Source organism: Protopterus annectens, chromosome 1.part2, assembly GCF_019279795.1.
Source record: "Protopterus annectens isolate FY-2018-M chromosome 1.part2, PAN1.0, whole genome shotgun sequence".
Classification (NCBI taxonomy): Eukaryota; Metazoa; Chordata; order Ceratodontiformes; family Protopteridae; genus Protopterus; species Protopterus annectens.
This window is the reverse complement of record NC_056727.1, coordinates 882011319-882026557: the sequence shown is the minus strand read 5'-3', so window position 1 is coordinate 882026557 and position 15239 is coordinate 882011319. Positions and strand designations below refer to the sequence as shown.

Here is a 15239-nt window from a genome sequence, read left to right as displayed (position 1 = left end):
TGGCAAATCAGAGCTCTAAAGGCCAAGGTGACAGGTATAGACTGTCCAAAAGTAGTCAAATACTTCCTTTCCCTCTCAATGTGAAAGGAAGCCATAAAGCAACAGACCTCTTGATTCCATGGGCAAGTCAGCAAATTGGACTCTTGTGGCGATGCCTCCTTAAATGCACAACCTTTCAATCCTTCACAGGAGGGGGTATGAATAACTCCAAGCAGACTGAACAATTATCCATACAGAAGGGAACAAGATAGGACTGCTTTAGGAAACCCAGCTCCCTATACATTTCAATACAGGGATTTTTCATAAAAGAATTGGATACCAAGTGACAAATCCTTTGATGGACAGGCAAAGCAAGATACCTTTAGTACCAGACAAAGCAGGACAACTTTACACATGCCAGTTCAGCTGCCTCAGTACTTGAGACACTTGCCTTTTAAAACACTGACATCAGCTGATATGATTGCTGCAGACCGAAGAAAAGTACAAAACCCTTAAGGCAGCTTCATGTAGTCTGCTGACTAGCTAAAGGGAGTACTTTCCTAACAAGATGGCGATGTCCAACGTTTGGATGCCTTAAGCACAGAACCACACAAGACCATTGGCAGGGACAGATGCCTTCTCTAGGACTTCCAACAGTTGTGTTTCAGAACTGACTTACTAAAACATGACATCCGAACCAGAGTACTGCAAACCAGAGTACTGCAAAGTTTCAACTTGGAGGGCATGCCACTGTGACATCCTTTGAAGGCACACTACTGGAGGCCTCTGTTCAAATGGGAGACAGAAGGGCTGCAAAACTCACCAGACCCAACACCCATGAGCCTAGGGTGGAAGTCTCAAAATGGATGCTTTAATGTTGGCCAAAGGTGTCCCAAGTGACTTGAGGCTATGGAGGCAGTTTCTGGTTCAAACAGTCCTGAAGATGTTTGGCAAAGTTTAATGACATCCTGGTGGAACTTGGTACAACTTGGGCAAGAGAACTTTGTCTGTTCAAGCACATGGACTAGGAAATCGTGCAGTATGTTTTGTTTTCATCCAAATAATGAAATTTAACACAAACCTTTACAACCTTGTCAATTTCCTTAAGCTACGAACAGGCATAAAAATATTGGTCCTCACTGGGGTAACCAAAGCAAACTAGAGGCAAATATCAAGAGCTTAGTATTTACAACATGCATATTGCTGTAGGAGAAACAAGATGACATGGACTTTCAGACTTGGCCAGTCTGAAGTGCGAAAAGCTCTAGAAGTCAGGTTAAATATGGGCTTCTGTTTAGAATGAAGTTAGAACATGATCTTCAACCCGAAGGGATCAACAGCGCCATATATGGCAGTTCTTTACCTCATATGTAATGGGTCATAAGACTACTTTTGAACCCCAATTTACATGAAATCAGAAAAGAATCTGCCTAAACACAAAGTGGGACAAGTTGATTCTGAACATTAAAATCTTACAAAAATCTTCCCTTGCTTTACTTTACCCACAGGTGAAACAGCGTGAGACATGCAAGCCTAAAAAGCTTCATTTCCCACTGGACAAGCTTGGAGTGGGAAAGAACTAGTCACCCTATACTGCCAAAGAGAAAAGCAGACTCCATGGGGTGGGGGGATAAACCCATGGTCTTCCATATAAAGCACAACCAACATTCACTGTTCCAGCTCCAATTTTCCAAAACAGCAACACTGGCAAAGAATACTGCTTCCAGTCACCTACTTGGCTGAAACCAAGTGGTGCACACTGGTGGCACCTGATGAGTCACGCATCAAGTCCAAGTAAGCTCAGTCATCTGAATGCCACTATCAAACCATCTCTAACAGGCAAGCCTAAATGAAAACCAGCTCTTCATAAGTAGGCATCAGGGGCACAACTTTGGGCCACATTTACTAGGACTGCATTCTTAGCAGCTTATGCAAGGAGGCACTGGTAAGTAGAGTTTGAGGATGCCAACTAAACCAGTGCATTTAAAACTGCATCACTGCACACCTGTATGACACCTAGTTATCATACATCCAGCTAAATGAAGACTGCAGCAGAATTCACATGGAGCCAGCCATACATGCAGAGTCTACCAGTAGCATTCTGATCCTAACAAGCCCCTGGCATACCCTTTCACTATGCATCATTTCTACTGGGTAAACTGTGCACAATTAGGAGTGCAAAACCTGGTAATAGTATTCCACTGCTGTGCAAAAAAGTACTACCCCTGCTCAGGCAATGTCCGATCTTTAACAAAACCACATCTAGAACACCAAGTGTTAAACTTCAAGTAAGCAAGTGAAACAGATTGCCTCAAAACAGTATACATCCTCAAGCTTCTGTAAGGCCTACAGGTCCAAATTCATTTCAAGCTAACGTGTCCAGCTTCTAGTTTTCCCAAGCCCCTAGAGCACTGGTGCACAAACTTTGTGGGGAGGCCCACTACACATTCTTAATGCAGCTGTGGGCCACCTCAAAACATAGCAAAGTAGTTAAGAGTTAATAGGTACAGGTGACTGGCATTTAAGACCACAGTCATGAAATTGCCAGTTTTCTACAATAACTTTGCATTTAACTTAATTCTAGCTTAAAGCCATGACTTATTACAAACTCTTGCAGAAAGTTGCTACAGTTTAAGTCAAAGAATAGTTACTTCTGCAGCTAAAATTAGGTGTGCAACTGCAGTCAATTAGGTAAGTAAGCACATGGTGGAAAGTTTGCGTGACTGCAGTAAGGCATAGCATTTTTTCAATTAAAATTTTTAGTTACCCTGGGGGCCGGATGGTGTTGCGAGGGCCAGATTTAGCCCTGGGGCCGGACATTGTGTACCAGTACCCTAGGAGCATACTAAAAGCTGTGTTCAAATGCTTGGTCTTGAAAAGCAAAGACATTAGGCCGCCTTATGCAAAATGAAAGTTCTACCTGCAAAAATACAACATTCGTCGTAAGCCTTTGCTATATATACTACAGTGTAGCAAACAAACATCAAAAGCAGTTACAAGTGTACAAAACCTATAACAAAGTCTTTGCATTGTTAATGAAACCCACAGAAAATAAACCAAGATTACAGAACACTAACCACACAGTACATGGGTAAAGGGGTGGCAGCAACCTCTCAAGTCCAATATTTGTATAAATCCCAAGAACAGTGTTGCCAACACCCAAAATGCAAAAGAAACTGCTCTGTACAGCTACACTCACTAGCTGGAGATTTTAGGAGACAGTACAGACTCTCTGCAACACTAGACACGGTCAGTCAAGAAAAGTAAGGGAAGATTTAAGGCAAGTTACTATATTTCAACCCCCACCACAAGTTTGCTAGAGAGTTTCAAAAACTTGAGACAACTCATGAGGCACAGGGTGAACGGATTACTAGCGTCAATGACAAATTCAAGCATGCTTCAAAATTATGAAAGTTAAGACTGAAGATGAATAACCTTCAGCCACATCAATACTGGACAAGAGTCAAGACTAGTCCGAGCGAGCATGAAAACCTTTCCCGAAGTCAGGATTTCTGACAAACTAGTAAAGCCAGACCCTTGGAGCAGAGCACCCTTCCCCACATTCATGATGGGATTGCCTTTGCAAAGGACCTTTGCATATACCTGGTCCACACGCAAAGAGTACGATACGAGAACCGCTGCTCTCCTGAGGAACCTAAACAGAAGAGGGGCTTGGAAATAATGGGAAAGTGGCCCCACCCAGTCTGCAACACTGACCACTTAACATTTACAGTACACTGACTATACATCCATGTGTAGTCACTGCTAGAGTTAGACTTCCAAACTCAGGCCTGTTAGGCTGACTGACCTGTTGAATACAAACTCTGGAGATTCCACCTTTTCAAAGTTCTAAAGGCTAGAAGTGGAAAACAGTATGCCAGTCTTCTAATACATCCTCTGCACTAATCCCTTTAAGGAAGGCATTGATAGCTATGCCCTTTGACTGGGGTCTAAATCTCCCTGTGATATCCTGTCAATAGTAGATTATAGACCATGCTTGGAGTGTGCTGCTCAGAGTTTGACAACCTTTGTTTTATGCAAAACAATCTGATGATCTGAGTGGCTTCAGTTGCAAATGGGTACTTTTCTATGAGCATAGAAAGTAAAATCCCCTTTACTCAAGAAAAACTAAACAGTAAAATCGCTTGATAGGGCTACAGTTTGTAGTAGCTCTGCATCAGTTAAACTTTTCAAACTGCATTTGCTGGGGTGAAAGGTCAAACTAATAGCACTGTAGCAGCTGTTTATAGGGCAGGTTTCAACTGAGGGGGGGTGTCTCTGGTGGGGATGCCATTCAGGAATTAACTGAAGGTCTACATACCAGCAGGGGATCCAAAGATTAGCAGTGACTGAAAGATGTACAGCCAAGTGCAAAAGCAAAGCCACAGACACTGAAAGAATCACATGGACCACCTTACTTAGCAAAACAGGACTGATTCAGAAGGATCACATGCTTAAGGTACCAACAAACTTCTCTCCAGCCATCTGGAGCAAGTGAATTTGGCACAAAAAAAAATATCCAGGCTTCTCCTTCCCAAGCTTCTGAACTACTCCATGGAGCATAGGCATTGAAAAACTAGTCCTAGAGGAAAAAGCAAATACCTCCCATTCTTCAGAAGGAATTCACTGTTCCCATTAATTTGTAGTCTGATGAACTTTTAGATGTCTTACTTGGTCTATCCACACTACACCACTGAGGTACAGAAGGTGTCTAGTTAGCAGATGCAAGAACATGCTTCCCCTCTTCTCCATCTTAACTGTGGTAATGTCAGCAACTGTATCAAAGGCCAGTGAACTTAATGCACTGAAAGCTTAACATTTTTATGGCTTGCAAGTAATGTATCGCTCCTGGGAATCCAAATGGCCTGCATGTCTAAGCACAAGGTATGGGCATCCTATACCATGTCAGAAGCATCTTTGGCATTGGTAGGCAGACTGAAGAGCATGCCCTTATTTTGCATTTGGTGAATCTAATCACTTCAGCCACTTTATTATGGACAGGGTAGAACTGCTATGTTGCAATTCAGGGACCAGGACAACTAGCCCCAATTACTCTAAAAGAAAAACTCAATTTCATATGCATTCTTGCCAGATAAGCCACTAGAATAGTGGAAACCACATGACCTATGCTCAACTGTCTGGCAGCCCAGAAGTCTCGTGGGAGGTAAACTTTTGTATTGGCATCCAAGCGTACCCCAAATAAATTTTGCCAGTACTCAAAACTGGATTCTGTCCAAAGTCCAACAGGGAAGTGCGGAATCACCGATTACATTCTGTAGAAACTGGGTCCTTTCTACCAAATGAAAATGGCCTCAAAGATACAACACCCCCCCCCCCCGACATCTACACTAAACTGACGTGTGCCTCTAGTCTCCTCCAGACTCCTCAGAGGTGACCCGTCTGGCATACAAAGCAATCTCACACCCTGCCAGATGCGACTGCTGCATATCAGGTTCCACTAGAGTAACCTGCATGAGTGACCTCAACCTGGTCTGCAACATCAACAGGACTTTTAGGGGGGACAAGGGTCCCAGAGACTCCCCCTTTTGTAGAATAAACTCACTTCATGTCAGACTACCTCATTAACCCTTTGTAAGTGCAACCTGGATAACTGGATGGGGAACAGAATACACCCCTTGGGATTCCACCTGTGTCCCTGCTGGATAGTGGCATCAGGTGCCAACTCATTGGAACATGGACTAAATTCTTAGCTAGGCTTACAAGGGCCTCCGGGCCAACAGCCTAGTAAACTTGCAACTTCCTATGATCCTGTAAGATGGGGTAAAGACAAGCAGATAGTCTCCCAAGTTGGATTGCTTGGCATTAGGAACTGCAGAATTAAAATCCTTATTTTGGACCCCATACAAACAGCTTGCATCCAAGATTCACACCAGGGTAGGAGGCAGTTTTAATAGAACTCACTCACCTGCTAGAGGGCAACTTACATGGCTCACTATCAATCTATGCTAGGAATAGGCAGTTTAGTTTTTGGAAACTGGTGGGACAACTTGTGGCTTGACCACAGATCCAAGAGTAACATCTGGAGACGCTCAAAACAGCTTGTGTGCAGTTGTACCACAGCAATGGTGGTTTAACACCCTTACTGTGATACTCAAATGGCTGGGGATAGGGTTTTTGGAGGAATACGAAAATTCAGGCGGGTAGAGCAACCACTGTAACTTGAAGCCCCCAGGCCTTACGTCAGCTGCTCAACTACTGAAGACTGACAGACTGTTCTTCTTTGTGATGGAGTTGCTTAACATGTGCTCCAGGCACCAATTTCCTTTGTTTTCCAGTCTTTTTGGAAAGGGGTCCCAACAGCAATTACTAAAGCCATAAGAAGAGTTGGAAGTACGCACACTTCAAAGATATCTTGCTCTCTCGAAGCAGATTGCCGTGTCCATAAGTCATACCTACTGTTTTCTGTGGTCATGACAATTTCTGCAGAACATGTATTTGGGTTGGGATGTTAGCTCTAGTGGAAATTACTTCAAAGAGTTTTAGAGTCTTTTGGTCCGGAAGGGAAAACTGTAAGACTCCAGTCCCATTAAAGTTCAGGTAACTTACTGAAGGACTCCACACTGAAGTTTCCTTTAGCCACCCAAGTGGCAGCTCATGTGGTAACAATATCCCCATATCACAAGTGGTGGCATCAGGGGAACTGATGGAATTCAGTCTCTTTAGGGTGGAGGAATGTGACACCTATAAGTCAGGTCAGAGCCCAAACGATAGGACTCTGAGCCAGTTTAACTCCGTTACTGGTAGGATTGTTGGGGCTTAGAGCAAGTGACTCAAGGGGCAGCTGTTTACGCTTTGGTAGCCAGCCTTCTTACATAGCACTTGGAAAGGTGGGCGTCACTATGGACCTTTGAACTTGACCTGGCCCCAAATTCTTGTGAGCACAGACATCTCCTAACCTAAATCAGTTTCAGGATGCACACACTGTAGACTGACACTGGCTTACTCAGTTTAGGCCATAAGAGCACAACATGCAGGACTGTTACGACATTAGGGCTATGGGATGTACTAAATGCATCCATGGAACTGACCTTTCCCAACCTAAAGTCTCAAGTTAACTAGTTCAGATTTCTTTTCAAACATGTCCCCCCCCCCCCGTCTAAAAAAGGTGGCAACTTTTTGCCGACATGCATTTTGACAGCCTCCTTAATAGTTTCAGATGAAACACTGGCAAAAATGATAATCCGGGACATGCTCTGCACCTGATAATCATGGTAATCTGTGGAATCTGACCTGTTTGCATAGTCACTTTGTGGGGCAAATGTACCTTAAATGAATAAAATTGAGGCAAGTTTAGGTATTCTTTCTTCACCTCAAAGTTATTGGACAAAAGCCCAGATAAATATGAAGGGCATTCACTAGTCTTTGTTAACTAGGTATAGTAATCTGACAAATTCACCTATTCTGCTACAGTCTGTATCGTGTCCTCCCTGCAGACACCCAGTTAAACTTGAAAAGGAAAATACAAAAAGTTCACCAGCCTAGTACTCGCCTGCTTCTACTTCGTTACAGGCCTAGACCAATGCCAGACTAATCAATTTGATCAACAAGATATTAAGACAGCTCTAAAACATGACAAAACACAGGATATCCAAAGCAATGCAATAGCTTAGCCACGAGAAGTACGCTCGGTTCTTTAATTTTGGTCAGGTGGCTTGAGATCCCCATATCATGGCTGTAACAGTAACCGAAAAATGTAACATCTGCCTGCAAAAAACAGATAAAGTTACAAACCATATTTCTGGTAATGTTACTCTACCAGATGAAAAACGCTGTTACTGCACATTAGGACTTTAGAAACCTGCACTACATTCTGAACTCCGTTCAGAGTGCTTATCTGTTTAAAATGGCCATCTTAAGAATGCAAGGGGCACCACTCGTCTCCCACTGTTAAGTGTTCAAAAGAAACGTTTGAAGGTGTATGACAGTCATCTCAATTAGCATGTTAAAGATATGAAAGGACAGTGCAAATTACATTCATCCACACAAGTCCCCCCCCCAATGTAAAGCATCTGAAATCTTATTCTATTCACACCTAATCATGCTTTGCATCTTGGAACTTAAACATTACACAACAACTGTTAAGATACTCATCAGTACCTTGTACTGTGGCATTTATTTTAATTACAGTAAAAAAAAGACCATACATTTTTTTGGAATTGATGGCACAAAGGACACTGCAGGAAGTTAAGGAAATTATACTTACAGTCACACAACCATTCTTCCAGAACAGTGCAACACAATTAAACGTTTCTCAAGTCATTTACAAAGGTATTACAACTAACAATCATAAAATATTGTCTCACTAAAATGCAAGAATAAAAAGGGTTCTGAACAATGGAATGGATGCCTACAGGGGTCGCTTTAGGGCACTTAGTATCTAGCCTTTTTATTAGGACCATCATATTCTTCACGCCCTCTACCAAACCCAGCACCAGATCCCATTCCTCTGGAACCAGCTACAGGCACAGACCCTGCTGCGGCTGCTGCTGCCTGGCTGTAACGCTCAGCGTGCTATTTGGAAAAAATTTACAGTTCAGATATTGGTGTTGAAGTCCACATGTTAAGTATATACAATTACAGAAGAATTCCGTAGTCAGGTTCGTCGATACAATCACCATTGGCCGAATCCACAGGTACCAGGAACATAAAAAGGAAAAAAGGGTAATTTAAGCATTAGTTTATGAATTACATTGCATGCTTTGTGGTCCCCAATATGCACCCCTTCCTTACTTAATACAACAATCTGTTACGATACCTACTCATTGGAAATCAAATTTACATGCCACTACAAACCTATAACTATTAAAAACATTACTGCAACTGACTAAAATGAAACTCATTTCCATAAAGGAAAATGCCTTTGTGGAAGAACATATTTAAGCTTATTTAGCTGCACAGTAGCCATGGCCATGCTACTCAATGCAGCAATTACAAACTGGTCAAAACTGTCTAAATACATGAATATACTAATCTAATTCTAAAGCTGTTGAAAATACTGTACCTCATGTGCTTGTATAAATTACAGGTTCTGGAAGACAACCAATATGTTCAAACAAATAGAAACATCTGGAAAGGGTCCACAAAATCTCAAGTATTCAAAACATACAATTCAACTGTCGATAGTAAATCAGAAACTGGAAATCATGCACCGAGTAGTAACCCAACCCTGCTCTTGTTTCTCTGCAAACAAAAAATCTGGGCTCTGCAATTACTTTCACTTACCAAGTGGCAGAGAATCTAAAGGTGCTCTCACCTATGAAAATGTTGAAAAGGAGCAGAAGCTCAAACTATGCACAGCTGTGAAAAATGAAGCTTGATAATTGCCACGAACTAAAGCTTCATAAGCTATTATTCTTGGGGAATATTTAGCTACATCCTTTAAATCATCAGTTCCAATGACAAGAATGTGCTTGCCAAGCTACAAAAATCACCAACTCAAGGCCAGTGGCCAGCAGTGTACAACTTTCCACACTGGTTAAAATGCTCAGATATCTGTTGCAATTCCACTTGCCCTAGAAAAAGTAGGGAGAAAATGCATGCAACGCCTGAAACATTGTTTAAATACAATGCTCATGGGTTGTCACAACCTCATTGAAACTTGTCTATCAAGTCCACAGGAATTCACATCTGAAAGTCCCTTTTTTAGGATGCATGCAGGTTTCTAGACAGAAGCATCCTCCCAACCCCTTCTGGTCAGTGGCGGCACTCCTTAAACAGCACATTTACTTATCCTCAACTAAGCACCGTGGAAAAGCATATGACCAAGACTCTGAACCAACAGAGTAAGCAGCAGTAAGTGTCTCCCCCATTCTGAACCCAAGGAAGCATTTGACCTTAAAGCAAGCAGGCATCTTTTAGATCCAGACAGGCAAGCACTGCACAAGGGTCTTAAATACCATTTTAATTCCACATTCAGGATGCTCAGCTTAGACAAATAGAACAGTGAAAACGACTCATTTCCAGCCTACACTTTCTACAATTCAAATGCTTCGCCAACTCAAGTTTGGTCAGAAAAAAAAAAAGAGTCCTAGGGTACTCCCCATAAAGGAAAAATTCGTGTACACCCCCCCCCCCTTTTCAAAATACAGCCTTCCCATACTGGACTGCCTGGAACCAAACTCAAGTGTGCTGCAGCTCAAAAAAGGCTGCAAGGCACAGATATAGGACGGTGGTTCTTGGGTTGGGGGGACTTCCATCCCTTGCTATCATATTTTGTATTGTCAACCCTGTTTTCTTACCTGCTTAGAACACTTCTATCAAGTGGCTGTTAACAGCCATACAAACTAAACAACTAAATGATACATATGGCTTTGTAATACACCCAGCAGTTGCAGCCTATCCATGCAGATTTCTTATAGTACCAGAAAAGTTGCCCACTGCACATCAACCCACACCTTTATCTGGAATGTCCATTAGAAAATCCTTTTAAGTAGTTTTGCCATTGTATTTTACCTAGCTATTTACATTGCAGTATTTGAAAATTTCCTTTCTAGTGATGTTTGGAAAGCTCAATATTGTGGTGCCAGTGTGGCCCTTTAGAAAGCTTTATGTACAAGTATTTCACAAAGCTTCCTTGGGATGACAGCTTTGAGTGGGGATTAAGGACAAATTTAAAGCATTAAGGAGCAAGAGGATTGGTAGGATTAAGTTTGAAATCTACAAATCCAATATTTAAATACCTCAAATATTTTTCATCTTATTACAATTTTTACAATACAATACTTCAAAGCTTCGCCAGAAGAATCCCCCAGTTGGGAGCCCAACTACATGCAGGAGAAAATACGTACATGAACTCATCCAGAAAGATCAAATTCCAACAATTCTTGTGCGCCCCTCTTGAGGGACAGGGGGAGGACCACCCAAGAAAGGGTGGGAATGTCAGACAGCCACTCCTACAAACATGAATAGTGGTGAGAGTTTTTGGAATGGGCAGTACCTCACTAAACAGGCATAATTAGATGGGTCTAAAGTGGCTGAATTTGGACAGTAAGAAACCACACGAAATGTCACTAGTCTAGACCTGGATGAGCACATCAATCCTCAAGACAGACTGCAGTCAGTATTCCCTTTTCCTTGCATTGCTCTCTGCAAGCCAGAACTTGTCACTTTGAAAATGCAGCACTATGCATAAACATCCTTCTAGGAAAGGATGTTGAAAAATATCAAAAATGGTTACACACTGGGTAGATAATGACGTACATTTTCAACTGGGAATGTGTCAGTATTGTTTGTGATGCAAAAGTGCTTGGAATTATGATTGTATTGATGTGGTTTTCATTTTACGTAAGTGATGGTTAATAAAGATCTTAGTTTAAAAAGGCAAAAATTTAATGTAAAGTTGCTTAGATTATGAGACCCACAGCAATATACGTAAAATGTTAGCGTTTATATGAATGAAACGCTATGTCAAGTGAATTCTAGAAAGGTGCCTGGGAAAAACTCACTTGCAAAATGCCATAAAAGCGGGGTGGTGAAAAGCATGGAAAACTCTGCATGAAAGCAATTTTACACTAAACCCTGGGCAAGATGCATTTCTGCTGCCCCCAGTGGCCTGCCAACCAAAATGGGTAGCAATGCCAATCCAGCACTGATGCCATGGGTTGCCTATCACAGGCCACATCAACAAGAATGAAAACTAGGTACACTGAAATAGAAACCTAAACAGCACGGCCTACCATATACAACAGTGAAGTACATGTGAACTTTGACATAATTCGCCACATTGTATGATTAACTTAAACACTGTTACAACTATTAATAGTAGAAATATTAAGGAAAGGTACCTTTCTAAATGCTCTAAAAATTATCCTAAGTAAAATCTTATGCCAGAGTCTAAGTATTTATTCTTTGGTGTCCGGGTCAATATTGATCCTCCCTCGCAGAAGTGGATTTTCCATTCCCCATTTTCATTCACTCTAGTGAGAATCCTCTCAGATGCACTTTCCCCAGAGATCAGAGATCCCATTTCTCTTCTATAAACTTCAGTCTAGCTTTATCCCCTCCATCCTCAATGGTATGTTTCTTTCCCTCCATTTCCGGCCTGCCAAACTTTTAAATTTCTTGAAGTCTTGCCACCACGAACAAGGTCACCAATGCCCTAGCTGAAGTGTTAACTGTATTTTCCCCAGCTGAGAACATGCCAGTTACCCTGTCATTTCCCCAATGTCCTAAACCTAGCACTTCCCCATCTTGTACTTTTGCAGCTTGGAGCAGTCCCAGAGCATATGCCCCCATGTTCCCCTTTCCATTTCATTACTAACGGATTACTCCCACTAGGCTAATGGGTTTTCAAGATACCCAAGGTGTACGTGCATCTTAACAGGTACCATGAGATCTTGCATCCATCCGAGGCCAAAACCTACTCAAGCAGATTAGATGAGACTTACAGGTTTTAAGGACACCAAAGAATGCAGCACCTCCTTTATGTTTCACTGCAGTGTCAGCAGTTCCAATCACCTGCTGCAGTAAAACCACCACAGCCTACTGGCCCTTCCAAATGTATGCCACCTGTTGCACCACGGACACTACTCCACACTTAAGGGAGTATCCTTGTTAGCTAGTGGTAGAACAGACCAAAGCTCTTTGGTGGACATCTACCTCTGATAACTGAACAAACAAGACTACTTGGAAAAGAGATTACAACCAACTTGATGTCTAGTCAAAAATCTAAAGGAGGCTGTACAAATTTAAAGATGCTTCTCTGAAAAATGCTCAAGTGGTCACTAATCAGTGCTAGAGAGAAGACCATACATTAAACAAGTCACTGGAAAACTATACATGAAATTGTTACAATGTTAAAAAAGGATGCAGTAGATGTTCAAAGGCAGGACCAGATCACAACTTTTAAAATTGGGCACAGGTTTCCCCACAAGGCCTGAATTTGAATACACTAGAAAAAATGGTCCAAGAAATGCCATTCAAGTACTTAAGAGGATTAGATGTGGAACGTAACACAAAAGGGTTTAAAAGTCTTACAAATGCACTGGAAACAAGACCAATCAGATGGCTGCAAGGTGGATTTATTAAGAGGAACTTCAGGTGGTGTCCAAGTATTCCATGAATGCAGAACTTTGGCTGCAAAAATGGTCTAACCACCAATGGCTGTTATTTCTACAAATCTCATATTAAGCAACAGGAAAGAAATTTGAACCAGCCCTGCAGAAGAATGCATTTGTGAACAAAAATTAGTGGGTCGCTGAAGAGGATTTGCACCACCTTAGGTTTGATGGGCCTTAGTGCGAAATCTGAATAAACTAACCATGCTAAGGTGAGGTAGCCTACCTCTCAACTGTATAGAGGTTCACAGAATGTCCAGATTTGCCTCATTTTTTGAGGTGTTCCTCCTAAACTCTGTACTTTTCTGGCAAACAGCAGAGGATTCAAGTCATTAAATAATGACAAACATCCGAGTTTAAGACTCCACATCCTTCAGAAAATTCATGCTAATGCAAAACCTATTCTATCAACTTTGTAAGAGCAATATTTAAAATCTGATTTGCCGCCCCCCCCCCCCCAAAATCATTGTAGGCTATGTCCAGATTAATTGCTCTAAGAGGTTGACCGGTATGGTCACAAATCAGGATATTTTGAAGGGCCTCAAGAGTCTCAAACAGGAGAAAGCAGGGTAACCACATTTGTCAAGAGTAGACTAGGGCTATGAGAATTAGCCTGGACCTGCCTTGGCAGTTTTTCTGCATACAGATTCTGAAACTGAGGAATTTAGAAAGTGCAGGAGGAAATTGGGCCCACCTAACTGAGAACTTTCCATAAAGGTAAAAGCTTTAGCAACACAAGTGTTGCAGAATGAAATCCACAGTAACTTTCTTAGGACATAGACACATCTGAAAACATTCACCCATACTACATTTGAGGTATTACAAAAAAACAGGAAAGGGATCTTTATTTCTATGTAATTTTCTCCTTTTCTAAATGGAAATTGTGGGAACAATGCACATGTCTAGGAGTGGGTTTATTGAAGGCAGGAACTGGACAATTTTTTTAATGTTTAACTGGTGATACTAGCAAATAGTGCTATTTCATATTTAAATGGAACAGTGTTAAAATTGTCTGTTAATGTTCACCTGTGTCTTGGTGACAAATGTTTTTAAAAGCATTCACATTTTGATCCCAACAAAACTGGTGTCCTCTCCCAAGTGAGTCCCCATAAGACTCCCACTCAAACTTGGGAGAAAACCCAGTTCTCCCAAAGACGGCATGAAAAAAATGGCAGGTCAAAGAAAAGGAAAAAGGCACGGAAGGCATTTTGGAAACACCCCAGCCACAGTTCAAGCTAAATGGACAACAGTAAATGTACTACTGCAATAATCCCAGTTGATCTAAGTTACACAATAGATGCAATGTTCATATGGATCACTGCTGCAGATAAATATTCCAAGGTGGCCCAAAGGACTGCAGGAGCCTGTACAGATGGCAGAGAAACCTCCAGCATGGATTATGCAACAACCTGTACTGTGTGCACATTATCCCCCCTTTAAAATGTCCAGAGTACTTTCCCCACTCCCTTCTGGTTCCCAGAAATCTTACTGCAATACGTAATGTAATGAGTTTACAAATTGTCTGCTTAGACTGCGGCACCCCCTCTGCTACTAAAAATCTCAGCTGTCTGCAAAACAGTGCAACAGATTTTTCTTGTACAAGAGGGAAAGACAAGCAATCTGCGATCTACAGAAATTCCGGAACAGAATTTCAGAACAGCTGAGAAACATTGACAGCAGTCTGGAAAAGGTTACAAATCTATTTCTAAAGTTTTGGGACTCCAGCGAACCACTGAGAGCATTATCCACAAATTGAGACCTGGAATAGTGGTGAACCTTCCCAGGAGTGGCTGGCCTGCAAAAGTTACCCAAACAGCACAGCAATGATTCATCCAAGAGGTCATAAAAGAACCCAGAACATCTAAAGAACTGCAGGCCTCACTTGTGTCAGTTAATGTCAATGTTCATAACTAAACCACAAGAAAGACTGGGCAAAATGGCATGCATGGCAGAGTTTCAAGGTGAAAACCACTGCTGACCAAAGGCTCATCTCACTTTTGCCAAAAAACATCTTGATCCCTAGACCTTTGGGAAAAAGTTCTGTGGACCGAATAAGTTACTTTTGGAGGTGGTGTCCCATTACATCTGGTGCAAATTAACAGCATTTCAGAAAAAAACATGCCAACAGTAAACATGGTGGTGGTAGTGTGATGGCCTGGGGCTGGACATCCTGTGATTGATGGA

General features: G+C 41.8%; 1 protein-coding gene across 3 annotated transcripts in view; it reads right to left on the bottom strand.

Annotated features, from left to right (window-relative positions):
* The window catches only part of SFPQ (splicing factor proline and glutamine rich), a 304377-nt gene that overhangs the window by 177240 nt on the left and 111898 nt on the right, over positions 1-15239 (bottom strand). For 2 of the 3 annotated variants that reach the window (XM_044059395.1, XM_044059403.1), the window contains exon 10: positions 8079-8511. The exons of the other annotated variant lie outside the window; for it this stretch is intronic. In XM_044059395.1, coding sequence (XP_043915330.1) covers positions 8371-8511 — 141 coding nt within the window. In that variant the 3' untranslated portion in view covers positions 8079-8370. Of the gene's footprint in view, positions 1-8078; positions 8512-15239 lie in introns of those variants that run through there. 3 annotated transcript variants of the gene reach the window in all.